The 27,911-nt window shown below is 48.3% G+C and overlaps 1 protein-coding gene across 1 annotated transcript; it reads left to right on the top strand.

Annotated features, from left to right (window-relative positions):
• Window positions 1–303: 303 nt before the first annotated feature.
• On the top strand, window positions 304–27,911 carry ghitm (growth hormone inducible transmembrane protein). Its single transcript, XM_078199701.1, has 9 exons — window positions 304–415; window positions 4,531–4,692; window positions 9,313–9,415; window positions 12,793–12,904; window positions 16,463–16,604; window positions 18,420–18,528; window positions 19,171–19,359; window positions 19,449–19,620; window positions 27,682–27,911. The coding sequence occupies exons 1-9, from the start codon at window positions 338–340 to the stop codon at window positions 27,767–27,769; spliced, it is 1,155 nt and encodes a 384-aa protein (XP_078055827.1). The 5' UTR covers window positions 304–337; the 3' UTR covers window positions 27,770–27,911.

Here is a 27,911-nt window from a genome sequence, read left to right as displayed (position 1 = left end):
GGGTAGGGTGGGGGTGGGGGGTGGGGTGGGGGTGGGGAATGGACTGGGGGTGGAGGGTAGGGTGGGGGTGGGGAATGGACTGGGGGTGGAGGGTAGGGTGGGGGGTAGGGTGGGGAAAGGGCTGGGGGTGGGGGGTAGGCTGGGGGTGGGGAACGGCCTGGGGGTGGGGAAAGGGCTGGGGGTGGGGGGAGTTGCTCCAGGCCCCGGTTGCCAGGGTAACCTTGTTTGTGGCCGGGAGCCAATCAGAGGCGGGGATACTGGCTGACGTTCCCCACGGTGCACCAATCAGGACGGAGGCCCTGCGGCATGCTGGGAATTGTAGTGCCGGTGGCAGCGCATGCGCAGCGGGAGACGGGGAACATTCCGGAAAGAGCGTCGGAGAGACAGAGAGTGCGTAGGGAGAGGAGCCGGAGCGGTGAGTGAGAGAGAGACCGCCCCCCCCCCCCGGGGGGAGAGAGACCCCCACCCCGGGGGGAGAGAGAGAGAGAGACCCCCACCCCGGGGGGAGAGAGAGAGACCCCCACCCCGGGGGGAGAGAGAGAGAGAGACCCCCATCCCGGGGGGGAGAGAGAGAGAGAGACCCCCATCCCGGGGGGAGAGAGAGAGAGACCCGCACCCCGGGGGGAAGAGAGAGAGAGAGAGACCCCCATCCCGGGGGGAGAGAGAGAGAGACCCCCACCCCGGGGGGAGAGAGAGAGAGAGACCCCCATCCCGGGGGGAGAGAGAGAGAGACCCGCACCCCGGGGGAGAGAGAGAGACCACCACCCCGGGGGGAGTGAGAGAGAGAGACCACCACCCCGGGGGGAGTGAGAGAGAGACCCCCACCCCGGGGGGAGTGAGAGAGAGAGACCCCCACCCCGGGGGAGAGAGAGAGAGGGAGACCCCCACCCCGGGGAGAGAGAGAGAGAGAGAGACCCCCACCCCGGGGGGGGAGAGAGAGAGAGAGAGACCCCCACCCCGGGGGGAGAGAGAGAGAGAGACCCCCACCCCGGGGGGAGAGAGAGAGAGAGACCCCCACCCCGGGGGGAGAGAGAGACCCCCACCCCGGGGGAGAGAGAGAGGGAGACCCCCACCCCGGGGGAGAGAGAGAGAGAGACCCCCACCCCGGGGGGGGAGAGAGAGAGAGACCCCCACCCCGGGGGGGAGAGAGAGAGACCCCCCACCCCGGGGGAGAGAGAGAGAGAGACCCCCACCCCGGGGGAGAGAGAGAGAGAGACCCCCACCCCGGGGGAGAGAGAGAGAGAGAGAGAGAGAGACCCCCACCCCGGGGGAGAGAGAGAGAGAGACCCCCCCCACCCCGGGGGAAAGAGAGAGAGAGACCCCCCCAACCCCGGGGGGAGAGAGAGGGAGACCCCCACCCCGGGGGAGAGAGAGAGAGAGACCCCCACCCCGGGGGGACAGTTTGTGTCCCCTCACCCCCTGGGGGCTCTGGCGCACCCTCAGTGGTTTGTGAGGCCCCCCTCGCTGCTGAACAATTCTCACTCCCAGCTCCTGCTGATCCCTGTCCTGGAGCAGGAGCTGGCCGTTCGGCCTGTCGTGCCTGTACTGGCTCTCTGATCGAGCAGCTCTGCCTGGCCCCTTCCCCCTGTAACCCCACACAGCTTCCCTTTCCAATTAACAGCCTCATTTCCCTTTTATAATGTCCTTCCCTTCAACACCAGGGAGTGAGTGTGTGGGGGGATGAGCTCTCTCTAACATTTGCTCTCTTTAAGGGTGCACTCTCTGTTGGTTTGATACTTGCATTGCTCATTAATATTTACCCAGTAACTTCAAGGCAGTAGAATTGTGTCTGTGGGGGAGGGTGAGGGGGGGTGTGGGTGGGAGAGGGGGGGTGTGGGTGGGGGAGGGGGGGTGTGGGTGGGGGAGGGGGGGTGTGGGTGGGGGAGGGGGGGTGTGGGTGGGGGAGGGGGGGTGTGGGTGGGGGAGGGGGGGTGTGGGTGGGGGAGGGGGGGTGTGGGTGGGGGAGGGGGGGTGTGGGTGGGGGAGGGGGGGTGTGGGTGGGGGAGGGGGTGTGTGGGTGGGGGAGGGGGTGTGTGGGTGGGGGAGGGGGTGTGTGGGTGGGGGAGGGGGTGTGTGGGTGGGGGAGGGGGTGTGTGGGTGGGGGAGGGGGTGTGTGGGTGGGGGAGGGGGTGTGTGGGTGGGGGTGGGGGGGTTGTGGGTGGGAGAGGGGGGATGTGGGGTGTTGAGGGGATGGGGGGGTTGAGGGGATGGGGGCGTTGCCTTAAAGGTATTGGGTAAATATTAATGGGCCATGCAAATATTAAACTAACAGAGTGCACCCTTAAAGAGAGCAAATGTCACTGAGACTGACAGGTCACCCCACACACACACACACACACACACACTGGTCTTGAAGGGAAGGACGTTATAAGAAGGGTATGAGACTGTTAATTGGAAAGGAAAAATGAAAGCAGAATCCAGCAGATGCCCGAATCTGAAACGGAAAATGCTGGAGAATCTCAGCAGGGTGGGGTGGCGGAGTTTCCCTGGTTGCTGGGGTAGGCTGGTTTGTGTCTGTGTGTGTGTCTGTGTCTCCTGTGCTTCTTGGAATGACCGAGGATTGTATTTGTGTGAAGCAGCTGGCTGTGACACTGTGTTGCATCATGTGTGTGTTGTCCAGACACTGATAACGCGAGCTCTCTCTTCAATCAATTTGTTTGTGGTTCAGATCACCATGACTTGACCATGGAAGCTGAAATACCTTAAATTCCTCCTCCTGAGATGGCTGCATCCCAATTTATTTTATCAGTGAATTTTGTAAGATTGCTAATTTTAAAAAAAATATTTGTACCAATGTCTAATATCCACATTTACCAGAACCAATGTTTTGCTGCGTTATTTACTTGGAAGGCCAGTAACATTGCAGTCATTCTGTGTCACAGTGACACCCCATGAGCAACAATGAACTGAATAGCTTTTGGAGGATCCCTGCTCAGTCGTCAGTGGGAGAATTTCCAGTTGTTGTTTGTAGAGCACCCTGGGAACTTGACCACCCAGATGAATCACTTGAACTGGCTGCAAAGACCTTGTTCAGCATACGCTAACTCTTGCGGAAATACAGCAGTCCCTCAATCGTCACCTAAAGTTCTCCTAAGTTTGACTTGCTCCGAAACAGGGCCAACCGAACCAAGCTGGTAGTTTTTTACTGGAATAATTGGATATCTCGTCAATCTGTTTTCCTGGGTATCTTATACCTTGATATATCATAACATACTTTTTAAAAAATTCATTCCTGGGACATGGGCGTCGCTGGCTGGGCCAGCATTTGTTGCCCATCCCGAGTTGCCGGAGAGCAGTTGAGAGTCAACCACATTGCTGTGGCTCTGGAGTCACATGTAAGCCTGATTCTGACTGTTTATCCTCTGACCCTGGAGCTATTATCCCCACTGCCTTTCCTTTTGTACAGCAGCTGCAGGTTTTTAAAGCCCAAGTTTGGCATTTTGTTACCTTCAGATTGACCTCATCGTTCCCTTTCTTTCTGACCTCAGTTGTACCTTTTGAGGAGTGGCCGTAAACTCCTCTGACTTCCTCAATTTCCTCAAATGTTTGGAATTGCACAAAGTTATGATATATGTTTTGAGTTAGTGACTGTACAACAGCAGGGAGAAATAGGTAGAGATGACCTCCAGTAAGTAAACCAGATTACACAAGCTATGATGTGGAGATGCCGGCGTTGGACTGGGGGGTGGGCGCAGCAAGAAGTCTCACAACACCAGGTTAAAGTCCAACAGGTTTATTTGGTATCATGAGCTTTCGGAGCACTCACCTGATGAAGGAACAGCGCTCCGAAAGCTCAGAATATCAAATACGCCTGTTGGGCATTAACCTAGTGTTGTGAGACTTCTTACTGTACACAGAGATTTGTGCTGTCAGGCTAGGCATCGTATTTTATCAAGCAATATCCTTCATAGAAAAAAAAATCTTCAGCTACAATCTGGTTGGCGCTCTGAGTTGACCAGAATTGCGAGAAATCATAGAAATCATAGAAGAAATCATAGAAACCCTACAGTGCAGAAGGAGGCCATTCGGCCCATCGAGTCTGCACCGACCACAATCCCACCCAGGCCCTACCCCCACATATTTTACCCGCTAATCCCTCTAACCTACACATCCCAGGACTCTAAGGGACAATTTTTTTTTTTAACCTGGCCAATCAACCTAACCCGCACATCTTTGGACTGTGGGAGGAAACCGGAGCACCCGGAGGAAACCCACGCAGACACGAGGAGAATGTGCAAACTCCACACAGACAGTGACCCTAGCCGGGAGTCGAACCCGGGACCCTGGAGCTGTGAAGCAGCAGTGCTAACCACTGTGCTACCGTGCCGCCCTTCTCACAAGCGCAAGTTCTTTTAGATGTAGACATTCATTTTACTAATAACTTGCTGAACTCTCGTTAGTTGTCATCCTACTCATCATAGATTCTCTAACGTGGAGTTTTTGAGGAGTTACTCAGCTCACTTTACCATTGTAAAGTGAATACAATCTCTGCAGCGCCCTAACAAAGTCCCTTTGCATTTGTTTTTGCAGTTACCATTAAGTTTTGGACGCTGTGACATCATGTTGGTGGCGAGGTTCACTTGTCTGAGGAATTTGCCAGCCCTGAGCCTGCGGCCTGTCCTCACCCAGGGGAGCCCAGCATGGAGGAGCTGCAACCTGAAAACTACTCAATGGCTCCTGCAACCCAAACAGGTGATTCAATAATAACTATTACGCTGTGTCCCCTTTAATAGGTGTCCACGTCAGGACAATGTGTGCTTTTAAGGGCAATTGCAGAAGGTGGTGTTCCCATAGCATTGTCGCTTTTGTCTAGTCTTATCCACCATGTCATAGCCAGAAATTCTCCTGCATTCCCATCCCACCCCATTGCTATCCAACAGGGGGATACGTGGTCCCCTTTATATTTCTCATGTATGCTCACAACACCAAGCTCTAACCTCACTATCGTTTGTCTCAGCAGCTGCACTGGTGTTGTAAGACTGAAGCTACTGCTTTCAGCCCAGCCTGTTCACCTCCCTGGCCAGTGCTTCGTGCTACATCAGTCTGTTCCCAGTTATTGTGCTTCACACCCATGTTTTCTCATTCACAAAGACTGTCCAGTTCCATCTCAGTAACCCTGCCCATCTCCTGCCTCAGCTCACACGATGTCTAAATTTTCATCATGCTTTTGTAACCTCCAAACTCAACTGTTCCTCTGGCCTCCCGTTTTCCACCCTCAGTAACTGTAAACTCATTTCAAACTCTGCTGTGCCTCTCTCATACTCGTACTAAGTCCTATTCACCCCTCAGTCTCTATAGATATGTAAAGCGAACAAGATTGACAAAAACAAATGTAGGTTCCTTACAATCAGAAACGGGAGAATTCATAACGGGGGATAAAGAAAAGGCTGAGGAATTAAATTTGAACTTTGCTTCACAAAGGAAAATATGAATAATGTACCAGAAGTGCTGAGAGAAACATGTTTTACTGAGGAGCCGAAGGAAATCAGCATTAGTAGAGAAATGGTTTAGGGGAAATTGATGGGTTTAAAGATGCACACATCTCCAGGTCCTGATAATCTTCATCCCAGAGTACTTAAGGAGGTGTCCCTGGAAATATTAGATCCATTAGTGGTTATTTTCCAAATACTTTGGATTCCGGAATAGTTCCTACAGATAGGAGGGTAACTTATGTGAGCCCACTATTCAAAAAGGGAGGTAGAGAGAAAACAGGGAACTATAGACCAATGAGCACGGTAGCTCAGTGGTTAGCACTGCTGCTTCACAGCTCCAGGGTCCTGGGTTCGATTCCCGGCTCGGGTCACTGTCTGTGTGGAGTTTGCACATCCTCCTCGTGTCTGCGTGGGTTTCCTCCGGGTGCTCCGGTTTCCTCCCACAGTCCAAAGATGTGCGGGTTAGGTCGATTGGCCAGGTTAAAAAAATTGTCCCTTAGGGACCTGGGATGTGTAGGTTAGAGGGATTAGTGGGTAAAATATGTGGGGGTAGGGCCTGGGTGGGATTGTGGTCGGTGCAGACTCGATGGGCCGAATGGCCTCCTTCTGCACTGTAGGGTTTCTATGATTTCTATGAGCCTAACGTTGCTACTGGGGAAGTTGCTGGAGTCTATTATCAAGGATTTCATAACACGGCGTTTGGAAGGCAATGGTATAATCAGATAAAGTCAGCATGGATTTACAAAAGGGAAATCATGCTTGATGAATCTATTGGAATTCTTTGTAGAGTTGACCGAGGAGAACCAGTGGATGTGGTTTATTTAGAGTCCAGAAAGCTTTTGACAAGGTCTCTCATAACAGACCACTATGGAAAGTTAAAGCAGATGGGATTGCAGGTAATGTCTTGAGATGGATAGAAAGCTGGTTAGCAGATAAGAAGCAAAGAGTTGGCATAAATAAGTCTTTTCTGATTGGCAGTCAGTGACTAGTGGGGTTCCGCAGGAATCAGTGCTAGGACCCCAACTGTTCACATTATATATTAATGATTTGGAAGAGGGAACTGAATGTATTATCTCCAAATTTGCAAATGATACAAAGTTGGGTGGGAGGGTGAGCTGTGAGGAGGGTGCAGGGATGTTTCAGCATGATTTGGACAGGCTGAGTGTGTGGGCATCTGCATGGCAGATGCAGTATAATGTAGATTCTTTACAGCAGGCAGTAAGGAAGGCAAATGGTGTGTTGGCTTTCATATCGAGAGGATTTGAGGATAGGGATGTTTTGCTGCAGTTGTATAGAGCGTTGGTGAGGCCACATTATTGTGCAAAGCTTTGGTGTCCTTACCTGAGGAAGGATGTCCTTGTTAGGACGTGGAGGCTTTAGAGTGAGTACAGAGGAGGTTTACCAGGATGTTGCCTGGTATGGAAGGGCTTAGTTATGAGGAGAGATTGGGTAAACTGGGGTTGTTCTCACTGGAAAGACGGAGGATGAGGGGTGACCTAATAGAGGTGTATAAAATTACGAAAGGCATAGATAGGGTGAACGGTGGGAAGCTTTTTCCCAGGTTGGTGGTGGCGTTCACGAGGGGTCATAGGTTCAAGGTGAGGGGGGGGAGGTTTAACACAGATATCAGAAGGACATATTTTACACAGAGGGTGGTGGGGGCATGGAATGCACTGCCGGGCAAGGTGGTGGAGGCGGGGACACTGGGAACGTTTAAGACTTATCTAGACAGCCACATGAACGGAGTGGGAATGGAGGGATACAAAAGAATGGTCTAGTTGGGACCAGGGAGCGGCGCGGGCTTGGAGGGCCGAAGGGCCTGTTCCTGTGCTGTATTGTTCTTTGTTATAGAGCGAGTGCAGTGAAGTTTTACCAGGCTGATTCCGAGGTTGGCAGGTCTGTCACATGAGGAGAGACTAACTCAGTTAGGATTGTATTCACTGGAGTTTAGAAGAGTGAGAGGGGATCTCACAGAAACTTACAAAATTCTAACTGGTTTAGACAGGGTAAATTCAGAAAGAATGTTCCCGATGGTGGGGGAGTCCAGAACTAGGGGTCATAGTTTGAGGATAAAGTGTAAACCTTTTAGAACTGAGGTGAGGAGAAATTTCTTCACCCAGAGGGTGGTGAATGTGTGGAATTCACTAGCACCGAATTGTTGTTGAGGCCAAAACATTGTGTGATTTCTTCTTGAAATTAGATATAGCTCTTGGGGCTAAAGGGATCGAGGGATATGGGTGGAAGGGGGGAGTCAGGATATTGAAATCAATGATCAGCCATGATTAAGATGAATGGTGGAGCAGGCTCGAAGGGCCAAATGGCCTCCTGCTTCTAGTTTCTTTGTTTCTCATGCCTGTGCCTGCTGATTGACATAACTCGACATCCAAAGATGTGCGGGTTAGGTTGATTGGCCATGCTAAAATTGCCCTTAGTGTCCTGGGATGCGTAGGTTAGAGGGATTAGTGGGTAAAATATGTAGGGATATGGGGGTAGGGCCTGGGTGGGATTGTGGTCGGTGCAGACTCAATGGGCCGAATGGCCTCCTTCTGCACTGTAGGGTTTCTAAGATTCTAAGACTGTCTGGTTTACCAACCCATCTATTTCTCATCCTCATCACAGTGGCACAGTGATTAGCACTGCTGCCTCACAGCACCAGGAACCCAGGTTTGATTCCAGCCTTGGGTCACTGTCTGTGTGGAGTTTGCACGTTCTCCCCATGTCTGCATGGGTTTCCTTCCACAGTCCAAAGATGTGCGGGTTAGGTGGATTGGCCTTGCTAAATTGTCGCTTAGTGTCCCAGCATGTGTGGGTTAGGGGGAATACCGGAGTCCGTGGGGTTACAGGGATAGGGCCTGTCTAAGATGCTCTGTTGGAGAGATGGTGCTGACTTGCTGGACCAATTAGCTGCCTCCTGCTCTGTAGTTCTATAATTCATGTTGAAATCCCTCCAGGGTCCTGTCTCCCTATCTCACCCTATAGCTTTCCTCGATCTCTATGTTCGTCCAGCTTTGGCCCTTGTCCATTCTTCAACCCAGTCATTAGCACCAGTGCCTTCTGGCCCCAAACTCTAAAATTCCCTGTCTAAATATCAGTGGATACCGGGTTGGCTGGCACTGAGGTACCATGAGGATTGGTGCTTGGACCTCAGCGATTTACAGTCTTTAGGCTAAGATGATCTAATGTGATTATATCGTGAAATAATTTGAGGAGGAGACGAGGCTGCAGAAGAATATAGACTGGATCAGCAAGAATGTAGCACAGCGCGGGGAAGTACAACATTGTCCACTTTGGACTTTTCTGCTTTTCCTACCAACTTCTTTATCAATGTCAAGACAGAAATGTTAATATTCACAAGGACCCGAGTGCCTTTGAGTCACAGCATTGGAAATCATATTGTAGACTGACCTATATTACCAAGAGTAGCTAAATCTTACTGCATCAATTATGCAGGGCCTTTGTGAAACCAAATCAGGGTAGTGGGTACACAGCTGGTCTCCTCATCTACAGAAGGACATACTTGACTTGGAAGGGGTGCAGCAAAGGTTGGCTGGATGGCTAGGCCTCTATCCCCGCGTCTCCATGCCAGAGCTAACCAGAATGGCTTTCGGTAGCATAATGGTCAACAAGCGATGCGGCATAACGTGTCCACTGGTGCTCGTTATCCACTGCATTCATGCTGGCTGTAAAACTAAGAATTGCGAATCCAGAAAAGACAGTTTCTAATATTGAATTGTATGTTAGTTGTTGAGGTGATGGAGCTGGGATGTGTTTGGAGGGGATTCCCCCCCCCAACAAGCTCTCTCCCCCTCCCAAGCTCCCCCCTCCCTTCCGCTCTTTCCCCCTCAGAATCAGTAATAACAATCACATTTTCCTGTTGCAGAATTATGCCAGCAAAACACGTGTTCAGGTGCGACGGACGAAAACAATGCGTGAAAAGATGAAGGAAGCTGTTTTGAGGCCGTCACTGGAAACTGCAGCCAAACGTAAGACCACCACTCGGGAGATTAACCTTGTGTGAAAATATCTCTTTAAAAGTGAGAATGCTTGGTACAGTTAGAAATCGTCATATTGTAAAAGAAATGTACTTGAGACAGCTTGGCACTAAAGCACACAACAACACCAGGCGCTGAGAAATGGAACACGCATTCTCCACTCAGTGTTTGTGTTACATTTAATTCTGACTCCCTCACTACTCCAGCCTTTCCTAACTCCTCCTTTCTCTTACACTCTTCTGTCTCTGATAAGAATAGAACACAAGAAATAGGAGCAGGCTTAGGCCCTTCAAACCTGTTGTAACATTCACCAACATCGCATCTGACTTGACATCTCAACACCACTATCCTCCTATCCCTAATTCCCAAAAATCTGAAACCTCTCTTGAATATAATCAATGATTGAGAGTCCATGGCTCTCTGGGGTAAAGAATCTTAAAGATTTACAATTCTTTGCGTGAAGAACTTCCTCTTCGTCTCAGTCCAAAATGGTTGACCTCTTATTCTGAGATCATAGAGTCAGAATCCTACAGTGCAGAAGGAGGCTATTCGGCCCATCGAGTCTGCGCCAACCACAATCCCAACCCTATGCATTTACCCCAGCTAGTCCCCCCGAAATTAAGGGGCCATTTAGCATGGCCAATCAATCTAACGTACACAGCTTTGGAATGTGAGAGGAAACTGGAGCATCCGGAGGAAACCCACGCAGAACGGTACGGTAGCATACCGAACGGTACGGCAGGGCGGCACGGTAGCACAGTGGTTAGCACTGCTGCTTCACAGCTCCAGGGACCTGGGTTCGATTCCCGGCTTGGGTCACTGTCTGTGTGGAGTTTGCACATTCTCCTCGTGTCTGCGTGGGTTTCCTCCGGGTGCTCCGGTTTCCTCCCACCGTCCAAAGATGTGCAGGTTAGGTTGATTGGCCATGCTAAAATTGCCCCTTCGAGTCCTGAGATGTCTAGGTTAGAGGGATTAGTGGGTGGGATAGGGCCTGGGTGGGATTGTGGTCGGTGCAGACTCGATGGGCCGAAGGGCCTCTTTCTGCACTGTAGGGTATCTATCTAACATGCAGACTATACACAGACAGTGACCCAAGTTGGGAATCGAATCCCTGGCGCTGTGAAACAGCAGTGTTAACCACTGTGTCACCCCAAATGGTGGTGCCACCAGCCAGGGGGAACATCTTATCAAGCCCCTTAAGAATGGGATGTTTCACCTGTCATTCTTGTCAATGCAGTAAGAAGTCTCACAACACCAGGTTAAAGTCCAACAGGTTTATTTGGTAGCACAAGCTTTCGGAGTGTTGCTCCTCCTTCAGGTGAGTGAGGACCTGTGTTTACAAACAGGGCATACATAGACACAAACTCAATTTACAAGATAATGGTTGGAATGCAAGTCTTTACAGGCAATCAAGTCTTAAAGGTACAGACAATGTGAGTGGAGAGAGCGTTCAGCACAGGTTAAAGAGATGTGTATTGTCTCCAGCCAGGACAGTTAGTGAGATTTTGCAAGTTCAGGCAAGTCGTGGGGGTTACAGATAGTGTGACATGAACCCAAGATCCCGGTTGAGGCCGTCCTCATGTGTGCAGAACTTGGCTATCAGTTTCTGCTCAGCGACTCTGCGCTGTCGTGTGTCGTGAAGGCCGCTTTGGAGAACGCTGACCCGAATATCAGAGGCCGAATGCCCGTGACCGCTGGAGTGTTCCCCGACAGGAAGAGAACTCTCCTGCATTCCTGTCACCTCCAGGGACCCACTCCACCATCCAAACCGATGTTAACAGATTTAACAGTTAATTTCTCTGAGCACAGTGACTCACTTCACTTCAGTGTCCATGCAGCATGGAAACGTATTCTCACAAACTACTCTCCTTCATGCCAGTTCACCATTAAATGATCACTCGTACATTCGATCCACCCTTACCTGTCTCGGTAAGGCTCGATAAGTATCGAGATTATAACCTGTCTCAGTTTTGTCTCTTATTTTCAGTGGAGCCATCACAACATTGGTATAATAAGATAGCATGTCCTGCATGTTGCTTGGTTCTCCTGCCAAAATACAACATTTTTTCTCGTGTGTATAACTTGCTGAGCTCTTCCAACATTGGCCACTGTGCCAGCACCATGTGTCCCTGAACAGGATAAACCAGCTCGTCAGCAGCTAAATAATCCTCTTATTCCAATCTCTCTCATCCATTATAATCTTCTCTCTACTTATTCCTTCTGACTGTGACCATTGCTCTTCTTCACCTTTCTTCTACCCCTCTTCCTAAGTTGCAAATTCAGTCCTGCCCTTCCTGCTCTATATATCCGTTACTGGAAAGCAAAACTTATTAGCGACTCCTGACTCATTCTTCTCCAAGACGTCACATTTGTAGAGTTCTTACTTGGTCAGATGCTACTTAGTCTACAGCCTTATAGAGTCAGACTTTGCCATAGAACCCCTACAGTGCAGAAAGACACCATTCAGCCCACTGAGTCTGCACTGACTCCTTCCACTCCCTTCTATCCCCATAATCCTGCACACTTTACCATGGCCAATCCACCTAACCGGCACATCTTTGGACTGTGGGAGAATGTGCAAACTCTACACAGACGGTCATCAAATCGGGGTCCCTGGCGCTGTGAGGCAGCAGTGCTATCCACTGTGCCACCGTGCCGTCCTACTTTATCTGTTCACTAATCAGTTCTTCCTGATTTACCCCATCTCCCTCCTTTTGTCAACACTTTTTTGTGATGTCCTGCAATCCGGTATTTTTTAAAATTGAAATCTCTCTGTTTCCTTTTCAATTATTGCCAATATTGGGAATATCCAGGTCAGGTAGAGCATGGGTTAAATCACGATCCAGAATCTGTCTACCATATGAAGCACTCTCAGGTTAGATGCCCAGTAGAACTTTCTCTGACATATGTTTTAACTAATGTCCAAAGATGTGCAGGTTAGGTTGATTGGCCAGGTTATAAATTGCCCCTTAGAGTCCTGGGATGCGTAGGTTAGAGGGATTAGTGGGTAAAATATGTGGGGGTAGGGCCTGGGTGGGATTGTGGTCGGTGCAGACTCGATGGGCCGAATGGCTTCCTTCTGCACTGTAGGGTTTCTATGATTCTAATCTGACTTCAGTAATATTTACTGTCTTGGTGACCCTTGAAAGGATTGCCTGCTAAATCTGTATTATGTACTGTGCATTAGTATCTATACAGGCCCGGCAGCCTAGTTATCAGGCTAGTCTCACATCTACATTTATATGTGTGAAAGACTCTTGGGTGAAATACGGTTGCCTGATGCGCGTGCCAGGCTTTTGATTTTACCAGTACTCAGTTAGCTTGCACGCAGTACATTCTGACAAATCTGAACTGTTGTTGTTTTTCAGTTGAAACCACGGGAAGATTGTTTGTTGCTGGAGGAGCAGCTGTTGGTCTTGGGGCACTTTGTTACTATGGATTGGGAATGTCCAATGAGATCGGAGCGATTGAGAAAGCTGTGTACGTATACAACTCTCAGCGTGTGGAATAACTGAACAAGCTGTTAGAAACTTAGATTGAACTTCTCAAGAGTATTAACTTTAAACCATTCAGTGGTTTACCAACATGTTCAGGGTCCGGCATTGACTTTAGGTACAGGTTTCATGACCTGCTCTCTTTCAGCCTTGAGCCAATGGAAATTAATATTTGAGCATAGTGTTAATTGTAGAGATTACTAGTTGGCTGATCAGTAGTGGAACACCTAGCTTTTTCGCTGCACCACCTGAGCCAGAGGCACTGGGGCTAATAAATGTGCATAGAATCATAGATTTCTACAGAGCAGAAAGAGGCCATTTGGCCCATCGAGTCTGCACTGTGCACTGACCTCAATCCCACCCAGGCCCTATCCCAATAACACTATGCATTTGCCCTAGCTAGATCCCCTGACACTCAATTTAGCATGGGTGCAATTTAGCATCGCCAATCCACGTAACCCGCACACCTTATCTAAGGAAGGATGTGCTGACCTCGAAAAGGGTCCAGAGGAGGTTCACAAGAATGATCCTTGGAATGAAGAGCTTGTCGTATGAGGAGCGGTTGAGGACTCTGGGTCTGTACTCATTGAAGTTTAGAAGGATGAGGGGGGATCTTATTGAAACTTACAGGATACTGCAAGGCCTGGATAGAGTGGACGTGGAGAGGATGTTTCCACTAGTAGGAAGAACTCGAACCAGAGGACATAACCTCAGGCTAAAGGACCGATCCTTTAAAACAGAGATGAGGAGGAATTTCTTCAGCCAGAGAGTGGTGAATCTGTGGAACTCTTTGCCGCAGAAGGCTGTGGAGGCCAGGTCATTGAGTGTCTTTAAGACAAAGATAGATAGGTTCTTGATCAATAAGGGAATCAGGGGTTATGAGGAAAAGGCAGGAGAATGGGGATGAGAAAAATATCAGCCATGATTGAATGGCGGAGCAGACTCGATGGGCCAAATAGCCTAATTCCGCTCCTATATCTTATGGTCTTATGACTGTGGGAGGAAACCGGAGCACCCAGAAGAAACCCACGCAGACACAGGGAGAATGTGCAGACTCTACACAGACAGTGACCCAAGCTGGAATTGAACCTGCGTCCCTGGCGCTGTGAGGCAGCAATGCTAACCACTGTGCCACCGTGGTCCACTAATCCCCGCGGCTGTGATCAGCATGGGAAGCGGACCTGGTTCATGTCAGAGTGAACAGGTATTTAGTTTACAGGCTCGTGGCTTCCTTGTATTTTCAAAAATACTTATATCCTCCCAAAATGTTTGAACTCTTAGTCGGCACGATAAACTTTAGACAGCTTCGATATGCAAAACTTGGGGCTTTTGAATTAATTAAAATGTTTAGACAAAATAAATATTAATATTTTGCTCATATTGATTCTGCAAGAGGACAAAGCCTCAATGTTAAGTTTTTTTAAGTTTATTTATTAGTGTCATAAGTAGGCTTTCATTAACACTGCAATGAAGTTATTGTGAAAATCCCCTAGTCACCACACTCCGACGCCTATTGGGGTACACTGAGGGAGAATTTAGCACGGCCAATTCACCTAACCAGCACTTCTTTCAGACTGTAGAAGGAAACCAGAGCACCCGGAGGAAACCCACGCAGACACTGGGAGAATGCAGACTCCACACAGATAGTCATCCAAGCCGGGAATCGAACCCGGATCCCTGGCGCTGTGAGGCAGCAGTACTAACCACGACTGAAAAGGCAGTTTAAATTGAGCTAATTTGTGCAAAATTGTTTGAACTGGGCTGTCAAAGAATTGTACCTGCAAATTCAAAAGAGATGGGAACAAAGTTCTGCAAAGTGGTTAGCACGGCTGCCTCACAGCTCCAGGGACCCGGGTTCAGTTCCGGCCTCGGAGCACTGTCTGTGTGGAGTTTGAGCATTCTCCCCGTGTCTGCGTGGGTTTCCTCCGGGTGCCCCGGTTTCCTCCCACAGTCCAAAGATGTATGGGATGGGTTGATTGGCCATGCTAAATTGACCTTGGTGTCAGGGGGATTAGCAGAGTAAATATGTGGGGTTATGGGACTAGGGCCTGGGTGAGATTGTGATCGGTGCAGACTCGATGGGCCGAATGGCTGCTTCCTGCACTGTCGGGATTGTAAGTGAAAATTGTATATGTGGGGTATTGTTAGTTGATGCCTCTGATTCTGGAACCAGACAGATGGAATAAAATGGTCTCTTCCAGCTGAGTAAATTCCTGTGTAAACATGGTGAATTATTGTAGGCAAAGTTGACGAACCATGTTTGAAGAGTTGTGTGCAGTGAGGAGCAGCAATCCAAATCTGTTTACTAAGTAGCGAGGCTACCACGTCTCAATCGGCATCATTTACAGCGATTTACAGAATCCTGGCCATTCTTCATCGGTGGCTCCCTTCATTGATATAGGTGTGATAGAGACCCATAGCAGGCTTGATCCTATTCTCGTCCAAGATCTGCACGGTGCAAACTGTGACAATTCTTGCATTTACTTCAAAGATGACTGTTAGAATTACAAGTCTTTAAAAATTCTCACTGAGAATGGCCTTTGGAGCAAAGAGGTGAGGCTGAAACTAATGTGTTCTATGTCTAAACACAATAAGGAGTCTTAACAACACCCAGGTTAAAGTCCAACAGGTTTATTTGGTAGCAAATGCCATTTGCTTTCGGAGCGCTGCTCCTTCGTCAGATGGAGTGGAAATCTGCTCTCAAACAGGGCAGAGACACAAACTCAAGTTACAGAATACTGATTAGAATGCGAATCTCTACAGCCAACCAGGTCTTAAAGATACCGACAATGTGAGTGGAGGGAGCATTAAGCACAGGTTAAAGGGATGTGTATTGTCTCCAGACAGGACAGCCTGTGAGATTCTGCATTTACATTTACAGCATCTCCACTTACATTTTCACTTAGAATCACTCATCTGGCATCTCCACTTCTATGTCTAAAGCCAGACTACTCAGTTGTCAACAACCTCTGGAACAGGGGGTTGTAACCCTGAAGCAGATGAATAAGGTTTATTATTTAAATTTTACGGTTATTTCACCTGGTCCTGGGCTGCCTGAGATGAACACAAAAAAAAAAGACATTTTCCAAAAAAAAGAATTCTTAAAAAGACTGGAATAAAAACACGAAAAGCAAAGCGCTTTTCTTTTTAAAATATGGGAATCAGAGACTGGAGTGAAATTAGCTCCATATTTCCTGTCCAACAGCTAGAATTTGATGAAAATCCACAGTAGAGATTAATATAAAACTCAAACTCTTTTTTTTTCTATAGTTACACAATCGATTACTTGGTCGCCATTAGTTATATGGTTCATGGCCGGTGGTTCCCCTCCTCGCTAACTAGGGGTACCGAGACCACTTGTCGTATTCAACTACTCCTGTGACTAAAATCAGCGAACTGGGATTTGAAATTGGCCCTTGCTTTGGCCAGGTTGTGTCTTTACTCACTGAGGATTTATTGGTGGTGAGGGGGAAGAGCTGGGGAAATGTATGCATCTCGAGTCTGATCTTATGAAATGCCACTGACCTGATGATCTGTCTTGCAGCATCTGGCCAGAGTATGTGAAGGAGAGGATCCGTTCCACGTACATGTACTTTGCAGGGGGCATTGGGCTGACTGCACTGTCTGCTGTAGCAATCAGCAGATCACCAGCAATCATGAATCTCATGATGAAGAATTCCCTCCTGGTAAGTTGTTAAAAGTAATCAAGCATTTACTTCCTATTTATTAATAGTGAAGTCACTTTATTTTTATTGATTTATTGGTGTTGCAAGTAGGCTTACACTAACACTGCAATGAAGTTACTGTGAAAATCCCCTAGTCGCCACACTCCGGCGCCTGTTCGGGTACACTGAGGGAGAATTTAGCACGGCCAACGCACCTAACCAGCACGTCTTTCAGACTGTGGGAGGAAACCGGAACACTCGGAGGAAACCCACGCAGACACGGGGAGAACGTGCAGACTGCGCACACACAGTGACCCAAGCCAGGAATCGAACCTGGGTCTCTGGCGCTGTGAGGCAGCAGTGCTAAGCACTGTGCCAATTCTATAATAATGTGCTGAAGCTTGATGCCTGAATCCAAAAATGTGCAGGTTAGATTGATTGGCCATGTTAAATTGACTCCAGTGTCAGGGGAATTAGCAGGATAAGTAAATGGGGTTACGGGAATAGGGCCTGGGTGGGGTTGTGGTCGGTGCAGACTCGATGGGCTGAATGGCCTCCTCCTGCACTGTAGGATTCTATGCTGCGCCTTTATGAATGCTTTTGAGGGTAATATGTTCAACCATCTCAAAAGTGTTAAGAAACATCTTCCTTCTAAGAAAGCATACCAATTTTTAATTATTATCTGCATGTTGCACAGGATTTTATTGAGGCAGCCAATTCTGATTAGTTTGTAAATGCTTCCCTAGTTTTGCTTCATGCTAAGACTTTACCTGACGGAGTAACCTATCCCGGAACCCAAGTAAACCCTTCTCACAGTGAGAAGTGTCCTGGGCTTATCAGGTTTCTGATATCCAGTGTGTAAATAATGCCATCCGATCTTGCTCCAGCTGACACGAATCGAGCACTTTGACCTGAACTGCCCAAATAGACTTCACACCTCAGAGCATGGACGTGTAACACACGACCACCATCCATACATTTGGGTATTGGCACCAGAGATTATAGGGAAAGAAGCAGGCAGCAGTACTTAACTAGTTAAAATCTCTACAGTGCAGAAGGAGGCCATTCGGCCCATCGAGTCTGCACCAACCACAATCCCACCCAAGCCCTATCCCCATAACCCCACTTATTTACCCTGCTAATCCCCCTGACACTAAGGTCAATTTAACATGGCCAATCCACCTAACCCACACATCTTTGGACTGGTGCTATTTTACTACTTTGTTACTACAACTATGTTGTATTTTTTTTGAGCCAAGGGTTCTGGCTCGGCCTGGTAAACAGGCAGCTGCAGTGCTGTGTCTGCTGCTATGTAGAGAATCCTAAGGAATTGTTTCAGCTCCTCACATTGCTGTGTGATTGACATAATTGAATCCACTGCACAGATCACCACTTTCAATGAGTACCTCACTGGTACATCTTAATGATTTGATCTGATTACCCCCTTTATCACTAGAGCAGTGTAAATGCAGTGATTTAAGCTAACCACAACAATTGTTGAAATGTGAAAATAACTTTTGATTAGCCTGTACATTTGTGTTTAAAGATGCGTGCTAGTACATTTCTGTTTGCATCAAGGGGTTCATTGGGAAATGTTTTGATTATGTTTGAAGTTATTTATGTGCTATTTTGCTCATAAAGTTGTCTACTTTTTGATTTGGCAGCAGATCTGAATAAGCCTTTAAACTGCCCACCAGCAAGTTTTATGCTAGTTTGTTTATAAGGATCATATTGAAAAGATTATTGTCCACTTCCCGGATCTAGTTAGTGTGTGTGCTGATTGGTTTGTGTTCTTGACGTCAATCCCTGGAATTGATTGGGTTATTTTTCTCACAGGCAATAGGAGCGACATTTGCAGCGATGATAGGGGCTGGTATTTTGGTGAGGTCTATACCCTACGAGGAAGGGCTGAATGCTAAACACCTTGCCTGGATGTTGCACGCCGGTGAGAAATGTTTCCAACTGTTTGGTTTCAAGTCAAACGGTTAAAATCTGCTAAAATGTCAAAGGAATTTCATAGCAAAATTAGATTAATATTCGCACAATGCTCTTTCCAGGATCATTTTGTTCATTTGGATAAAAGCAAATTACCGCAGATGCTGGAATCTGAAACAAAACCAGAAAATGCTGGAAAATCTCAGTGGGTCTGACAGCGTCTGTGGGGAGAGAACAGTGTGAGCTACGGGTGAACTGTAGCCTTCCACTTTAGACCTAATTTGTATGTTAATTGTTTAATCGTCCTCACTGGGATATATAAAGGGGTTACGGGTGGCACTGGGTGTTAGTGTGCGTATGTGGAGTTGTAAAAGAGAATCAAGTGAGTTTGTGAAGAAGCTGGACTTGCATCATCTTTTATTACTGGGCTGCAACTGAGGGGCTTAACAGATGGAGCCAACGTTTCGAGTCTGGATGAGGACTTGCCGGAGGGTCATCCAGACTCCAAACGTTGGCTCTATTCGCCCTCCACAGATGCTGTTTATTTCAATGTTTGAGCATTCGAGTCTAATTTTAAAGGGAAGGCACGGACTGAGTTTCAGTGGCGTTTGGGGGTTGGGATTTATCAAGCCGTGTTTTTATTTTTATTCAGGTGTGATGGGAGCTGTCGTCGCTCCGCTGACCCTCCTCGGTGGCCCCCTCCTGATGAGAGCCGCGTGGTACACGGTCGGGATTGTGGGCGGTCTCTCCACCGTGGCGATGTGTGCTCCAAGTGAGAAGTTCCTGAACATTGGTGGGCCACTGGCTGTTGGGCTGGGACTGGTTTTCGCTTCCTCCCTAGGTAGGTGACTTTGAGGTTATGTGCCTCAACTCTTTTGAGGGTTTAATTTATTAGTGTGAACTCATTGGTAAATCTGTGTATTCTTTCAGGCTCCATGTTCCTGCCTCCCACCTCTGCATTCGGTGCTGGTCTTTATTCTGTGGCTATCTACGGAGGCCTGGTGCTTTTTGGCATTTTCCTGTTGTCTGACACTCAACAGGTGATTAAGCGAGCAGAGGTCTACCCAGTTTATGGAGTTCGGAAATTTGATCCCATTAATGCGTAAGTATTAGATTCTTTTTCTCTTTGGTTTTTCATTTTAAAGAAGAACAAAAGAAAGAACAAAGAACAATACAGCACAGGAACAGGCCCTTCGGCCCTCCAAGCCCACGCCGCTCCCCGGTCCAGGATTGAATCCTGAATCCAGGATCCCTGCCCAATTTTCCAGCCTATCTACATACTAATATCCTATCCACCGAGCCGTCCCTCACAGCTACGATGCTTTGTTCATCACAACCTAATAGCTCACCCCCACCCCCCCCATTCCAGACCATGTGATCTCCTGGGAGAGGCGAAAACCCAGAGTGAAAACCCCAGGGCCAATATGGGGAAAAAAAATCTGGGAAATTCCTCTCCGACCCCCTGAGGCGATCGAAACGAGTCCAGGAGATCACACTGGCCCTGATCGGAAAATGCTTCCCAACCCTATTCATTTCCACTTCCACGAACACCATATGAATTCCCTGCCCCCGAGACAGGTTCCCAACTATCCGTAGTCTCGCTCTGTACTGGCACCAGCAAGTTGATCATAGAATGAAGCCTTGAAACGAGAAACAAAGAACAATTAGCCCGCGCCACTCCCTGGTCCAAACTAGACCACTCTTTTGTATCCCTCCATTCCCACTCCGTTCATATAGCTGTCTAGATAAGTCTTAAACGTTCCCAGTGTGTCCGCCTCCACCACCTTGCCCGGCAACACATTCCAGGCCCCCACGACCCTCTGTGTAAAATATGTCCTTCTGATATCTGTGTTAAACCTCCCCCCCTTCACCTTGAACCTATGACCCCTCGTGAACGTCACCACCGACCCGGGGAAAAGCTTCCCACCGTTCACCCTATCTATGCCTTTCATAATTTTATACACCTCTATTAAGTCTCCCCTCATCCTCCGTCTTTCCAAGGAGAACAACCCCAGTTTCCCCAATCTCTCCTCACAACCAAGCCCCTCCATACCAGGCAACATCCTGGTAAACCTCCTCTGTACTCTCTCCAAAGCCTCCACGTCCTTCTGGTAGTGTGGCGACCAGAACTGGACGCAGTATTCCAAATGCGGCCGAACCAATGTTCTATACATCTGCAACATCAGACCCCAACTTTTATACTCTATGCCCCGTCCTATAAAGGCAAGCATGCCAAAGAACTTGCAATTATACGGTGTCTTTCCCATCTTCAGGAAGTGATTCAGAGCCAATAAAGTAATTTGGAAGTGTAGTCATTGTAGAATTATAGAGGAGTATTGGGGTGGCACAGTGGTTAGCACTGCTGTCTCAGTGCCAGGCACCCGAGTTCGATTCCAGGCTTGGGTCACTGTCTGTGCAGAGTCTGCAAATTCTCCCCGTGTCTGCGTGGGTTTCCTCCAGGTGCTTTGGTTTCCCCCCCCACAGTCCAAAAGACATGTTGATTAGATGCATTGGCCGTGCTAAATTCTCCCTCAGTGTACCCGAATAGGCGACAGAGTGTGGTGACTAGGGGATTTTCACAGTAACTTCATCGCAGTGTTAATGTAAGCCTGCTTGTGACACTAATAAATAAACTCAAGAAAAAGTAGAACAAGGATTCACAAGCTACAAGGAGATTAATGAGCAGATCATCTGTCTGAATGATGTTGTTTGAGCGGTAACTGTTGGCCAGGACACCAGCAAACTGCCCTGCTCTTTCAGTCATGTCATGGGTTCTTTTATGCACACGTGCACAACAACTTACTCCATGAATTTCATGAAGTTTGTTTATTTATTAGTGTCACAAGTAGGCTTGCATTAACACTGCAATGAAGTTACTGTGAAAATCCCCTAGTCGCCACACTCCGGCGCCTGTTCGGGTACACTGAGGGAGAATTTAGCACGGCCAATGCACCTAACCTGCACGTCTTTCAGACTGTGGAAGGAAACCGGAGCACCCGGAGGAAACCCACGCAGACACGGGGAGAACGTGCAAACTCCACACAGACAGTGACCCAAGCCGGGAATTGAACCCAGGTTCCTGGCGCTGTGGGGCGGCAGTGCTCACCACTGTGTCACCCCAAGCACCATGCATGAGGCTCCTTTATCTCTTCAACATGGTGCTCTTTGGTGGCATTTTCTGTTTCACAGATATGTTGACAACACCCAACTCTACCTCACCACCACCTTTCTTGATCCCACCAATCGTTGTTCGACTGCTTGTACAGCATTTAGCCCTGGCTGAATGAAAGTTGCTTCCAGATAAACCGTGCCCTGCAACTCCTGCCACAAACTTCATATCCTCATCACTGATTCCATCCCCACATGTGGCCACTTTTTTCGGGCTGAAGCAGACTGTTCATAACCTTGACATCTTAGTTAAACCCATATCCTCCACTTTCGTAGAATCACTACCATTTCGAAGGAGGCCATTCAGCCCATCGAGTCTGCACCGGCCAAAATCCCACCCAAGCCCCATTCCCATAACCCCACAAATTTACCCTGCTAATCCCCTGACACTAAGGAGCAATTTAGCACGGTCAATCTACCTAACCCCCACATCTTTGGTGTGTGGGAGGAAACCGGAACACCCGGAGGAAACCCACGCAGACACGGGGAGAACATGCAAACTCCACACGGACAGTGAGACCAGCCGGGAATTGAACCTGCGTCCCTGGCGCTGTGAGGCAGCAGTGCTAACCACTGTGCCGCCGTGCCACAGCTGTGTAACTTTGCCCCTTCCTCAGTTCATCTGCTGATGAACACCTCATCTATGCTAATGTTAGCTCCAGATTAACTAATTCCATCCTTCTCTTATCTGAACTCCCATCTGCCACCTCCATAACCTTGAGCTCATCCAAACCTCTTCTCACATTCTAAATTGCACCAAGTCCCACTCGTCCTCTCCCCTGTGCTCACTGATCTACAGTGGCTTTTGCTCCCCCAACATCCTGATTGCAATTCTCCTTCCCATGTTTAAATCTCTCAGTGGCCTTTCCTTTCCCAATTCCTGTAGCCTCCAGCCTGACAACCGTCCAAGAACTCTAAACTACTCCAACTCTGGACTGTCGTGCAACCCTTACTCCTGCTGCCTAGAATTGTCTGCTGTCCCTTCAGCTGCCTGGATCCTAAGCGCTAGAATTCTCTTCCAATATCTCGCCACGAGATGCTTTTAAAACCCACCTTAGACTAAACGTTTCATTATTTTTTTCAATCTTCGATTTTGTCTCTATTTGTCTGATTCCTGTGAAGCGCTTTTCTGATGTTTTACTCAATTAATGGCACCATATGAATGCAAGCTGTTGTAGGGAATATCTCTCTCACTATCTATTCAGTATCTTGTTTTAGTCGACCCCCCAACCAGAGCTTCTCTCCAAAAATAATTTCCTAGAAGATTAGGTCCTATGGTTAACATTCTATTTTATCTCTTGCATTGGATTCACATCTTCAGAGATGACTGTGTTTCTTTACACTGGCGAGTGGGATCGTAAACACAGGGACGCATTGGCACGTTCAATAATTTAGTGATTCAGGAGGTTGCCAGTTAAAACAGTAGAGCCGTGGAACCATTCTGACTACGGTTCACAGCTGGCATTAGCAGTGGTGATATCACCTTTGTATACTTGAATCCTGATCCTACTTCATCCCCTGCATCATGATAAACCTTCTCAGCAGCCCAACTGTTCCAGCAAGATGCCAAGTACTATTTTAAAGGTCCTCTGCATTTACCTAAAAGCATTTCACCTTTTTGCAGTTAACCTCGGATGAGTAACTGTTGAGTTTCTGTATGAATGATTGGCCTCATGGAATCTCTGCAGTGCAGAAGGAGGACGTTCGGCCCATCAAGCCCACACCGACAACAGTCCCACCCAGGCCCTATTCCTATAACCCCACATTTTTACCCTGCTACTGCCCCTGACACTCGGGGGCAATTTAGCATGGCCAATCAACATAACCTGTACATCTTTGGATTGTGGGAGGAAGCCGGAGCACCCGGAGGAAACCCACGCAGACATGAGGAGAATGTGCCAACTCCACACAGACAGAGTGACCTGAGGCCGGGATTGAACCTGGGGTCGCTGGCGCTGAGAGACAGCAGTGCTAACCACCACTTGGTGTCCAATCTGTATTGTTGAAACTATTCTTTCTCCACCACCCTCTTCCTCTCTCTCTCTCTTCTCTCTCTCTCTCTCTCCCCCCCCCAGGCTTCATGGTCAGTTATAACCTGTTTGAACAACCTGCCGCAAACATGAGTCAGACAACCAGCCAGGCCAGTTTGACAGTTTCACCTTGTCATGGGGCTGGCTGTTGTCCAAGACTGCTGCAAACTGCCTGGAGCTGGACTATATAATGAGTCATAGCTGCACGATACAAAACTATCAACCTAATTGTCATACCAATGCTGTCTGGCTGGTAACCTCACAAGCAGAGAGCACCGCTGCCACAGGGGTTTGCGTCATCTTTTGAACCTTTAGTCCAATAGGTGCCACTTACTCCTAAAGAGGAATGGACAGTTGGAAATGTATTCAGCACCGTGAGGCTTTTGGATAACACACACAGCCTCCACAGTCCAGCCTCTCTCAAGGAACTTTGTTGCTGAACAAATTGATTCTAGATTTCCCAAAACAATCCCTGGCTAATTGTGCATTTCAGATATGAGGCCTTTCAGTTACTTACTAATCATGATTCTTGGATGACAGTCAATGCTTGTAATCATACAGAGTGGATTCCTGTACAGTCTCTGAGCAGAACACTTGTATTTCCAAAGGGAGTGGCCTTGCAGCCAAGTCAAGAATATTGATGCATAGATTCGCCAACTAAGTGCATGTACCATCCATGGTGCTGATAAATGACCTTAACAACAGAGAGCAATGGAAGTTTATGCCCAAGTACCTGTCACGCACATTCGTATAAATTTACAGCACAGAGGAGGCCATTCAGCCCATTGAATCTGTCCCACTTTTCAACTCTTGGCCTGCAGCCTTATAGCTTACAAGACTTCAGATGTATTTCCAATTACTTTGTAAATGTTATGCGGTTTTCTGATTCTATCACCCTTTAGGGTGGTAAGTTCCAGATCTCCTGCACTGTAATGATTTGCTCCTGATTCCCCTCTTCCATCCATTCTTATCCCCAGGTATAAACCCTTCAGCAATGATCTTTTTACCCACGCTATTGAGACCCCTCATAACTTTATACACTTCAGTTAAGTTTCCCCTCAGCCCCCATTGTTCAAAAGCAAACATGCCAACCTATGCAATCTTTCCTCGAGACTAAAATTCTCCAGTCCAGATAACATCCTCGAAAATCTCTTCCATACTCTAGTGCACTCGCATCTTTCCCATAATGTGGTGAACAGAACTACACAATAGCACTCGCACTGTGGCCTGACATGCGCTCCAAGGTCCCTCTGTTCCTCTCCACTTCAGTATCCGGCTATTCATTGTCAGCCTTTCCGAAATGTATTACCTCAAACACCACTGGATTCAACTTCATTTGCCACTGTTCCGGCCACCTGACTAGCCCACTGATCAATACCTTCCTGCAGTCTGCAACTTTCTTCTTACCATCCGTGCAACCAACTCTGCATCACCCGAAATGAGATGTTGCCACAGTCCCCCCGGGACAGAGCTGACTGGTGGTAATTTAACCTGAAGGTTACTACACCTTAGGCGAGAGGCAGAGTTGAGAAGATGGAGAAAGAGCCAACAAAGATCAGGAGAAGATTAGCAAATGGCGCAAGTCTCCTTAGCAAGCATGGTGGAGAATTGCAATAACTAATGGCTGAGAACATAGTTCATTTTCAGCAGCCGGGGGGGGTGGGGGAGCGGGATCCTTCATGAATAGCCTCAGGCGGTAGAGAAATTGAACCCACGCTGTTGGCATCGCTCTGCGTCCCAAACCAACTGTTCAGTCACCTGAGCTACCATCCACAAGCGTCTTAAACCTGCGTGTCTCTGGCTGAAAACTATTTCCTTATCCCAGTCTTTCAACCTGTGTTGAGTTGTGGCTTAGCACATTAAAGCTAGGCTTGGTCGTGTCCTTGAAGTAACTGGGGCGACCCAATAGTTTGTTCGGGCTGATATCTGGTGCTGCACCTGTTTACCAGCTATCTTTACTTTGTGAATTTCTCTCTCACTGGGCTGCTGGAAATGAAATGTGTGAGAGGTATTTTCTCAGTTCTCCATTGTATTCGCTTACACCATTTGCTAATCTTTCCTAGATCTTTGGCTCCAGGACAAACAGCTGTAACTCTCCTGTACTACTGTTCCATTGGTGCACAAACCCTCCTGACTTCCAGTGTTATTAGTTGTATTCGTAGCTATTCTCTTCAGATATGTTAAACTCAGCTCCTCTCGCTCCTAACTTGGGCCTGTTTCCTTCCCAGAATTAATGTCTCTCGCTCCTCCATGAAACAAATTGCACTGCCTTGGTTTCTGGGAACTCGATAAGGTCTTGCCAATATTTAGTTGAAGGGTATCTGTGCTATCCAGATCAGGCAGTCTGATAGCCCAGCAACACTTGTGGAGTTGAGGCCAGTACTGGAGAGCTCTGACGAAGGGTCATCCAGACTCAATGGTAGCTCTCTTCTCTCTCCACAGATGCTGTCAGACCTGCTGAGATTTTCCAGCACTTTCAATCTTGGTACTGGGAAGGTGTGTTGGGAACAGACATATAAAAACTGGTCCAGCGTTGCTGCACACCGTCACCCAGCAGACTTGGGGCCAGATCCTCCAGCCTGCCAGCCACGTGTGTCCCATCGGCGGGAGGTGGCATGTTGTTTGCTCGTGGCGGGATTCTCTGGTCCCGCCGCTGTCCATGGGAATTCCCATTGACGCCACCCCATGCCAGCGGGAAACCAGTGGGTGGGGGTTGCGCTGCCAGCGGGACTGGAGAATCCCACCGGTGTGAACAGCCGGAGAATTCCAGCCTTAGTCTTGCAGCACATTGGATGCCACCAGTAGGTGTGGGAGATATGCCACCAAGAGCAGGCCACCCTCAGGATCCAATCCAAGTGACATCATTTACAGGCAAGACCAAACAGCTGGGATATTCAACTATGGATCAAGATCAACCTCTGTGATCATCTGACATAGAATGCATGGAACCCTATAGTGCAGAAGGAGGCCATTCAGTCCATTGGGGCGACACCGACCACACTCCCACCCAGGCCCTATCCCCATAACCCCATGCATTTACCCTGGCTAGTCCCCCTGACACTAAGGGGCAATTTAGCGTGGCCAGTCCACCTAACCCGCACATCTTTGGACTGTGGGAGGAAACCGGAGCACCCGGAGGAAACCCATGCAGACACAGGGAGAATGTGCAAACTCCACACACGGGCAGTCACGGGCATTCAGCCTTGGATCTTGGTAAGCGTTCTCCAAGGCGGCCTTCACAACACACGACAGCGCAGAGTCGCTGAGCAGAAACTGATAGCCAAGTTCCGCACACATGAGGACGGCCTAAACCGGGATGTTGGATTTATGTCACATTATCAGTAACCCCCACAGCTTGCCTCCTGGGCTTGCAGAATTTCACCAGCTGTTCTGTCTGGAGACAATACACATCTCTTTAACCTGTGAATGCTCCCTCCACCCACATTGTCTGTACATTTAAGACCTGGCTGGCTGTAGAGATTTGCATTCTAATCAGTATTCTGTAATTTGATTTCTGTGTCTGTTTGCACTGTTTGAGAACAGATATCCACTCCATCTGACTAAGGAGCTGTGCTCCGAAAGCTTATGGTATTTGCTACCAAATAAGCCTGTTGGACTTTAACCTGGTGTTGTGAGACTTCTTACTGTGCAAACTCCACACAGACAGTGACCCAAACTGGGAATTGAACCCGGGTCCCTGGCGCTGTGAGGCAGCAGTGCTAACCCACTGTGCCACCGTGCCGGCCCATGCACGGTGCACAAACATGCACACACAGTCCCACTTTCTAGTTGGTGTCAGTGGTTGTTATTCGAGGGCGTTCTGGTTAACCATTCTCCTCCTGGCTGGGTTAATGACAGACTTCGACTTGACTGGAATTAAGACACAACAAGACTTGTGCTTTAGTCGAGTATGATGGCACTTTATTTGGGCTGTTAGCATTGATCTGTGTGCTTCTTTGTTCTAGATGTATGGGGATTTATATGGATACATTAAACATCTTCATTCGAGTAGCAGTTATACTGTCGAACAGCAACCCCACCAGGAGGAAGTGAGGTGGGGGCGACCATTCTGTGAATCTGCTTCCCAAAGTGTATCAACTGAGTGATTGTTGCTGGGCTGTCGCTGCTAATCGGAGCCAAGCATATAACCTCTGCCAAAGCAGCAAACAATAAAGAGACAGTGGATTAACCTGGA

This window comes from Mustelus asterias, chromosome 28 (genome assembly GCF_964213995.1).
Source record: "Mustelus asterias chromosome 28, sMusAst1.hap1.1, whole genome shotgun sequence".
Lineage (NCBI taxonomy): Eukaryota > Metazoa > Chordata > Chondrichthyes > Carcharhiniformes > Triakidae > Mustelus > Mustelus asterias.
Note: the sequence above shows the minus strand (reverse complement) of the source record. Positions and strands in the feature narration are given on the sequence as shown.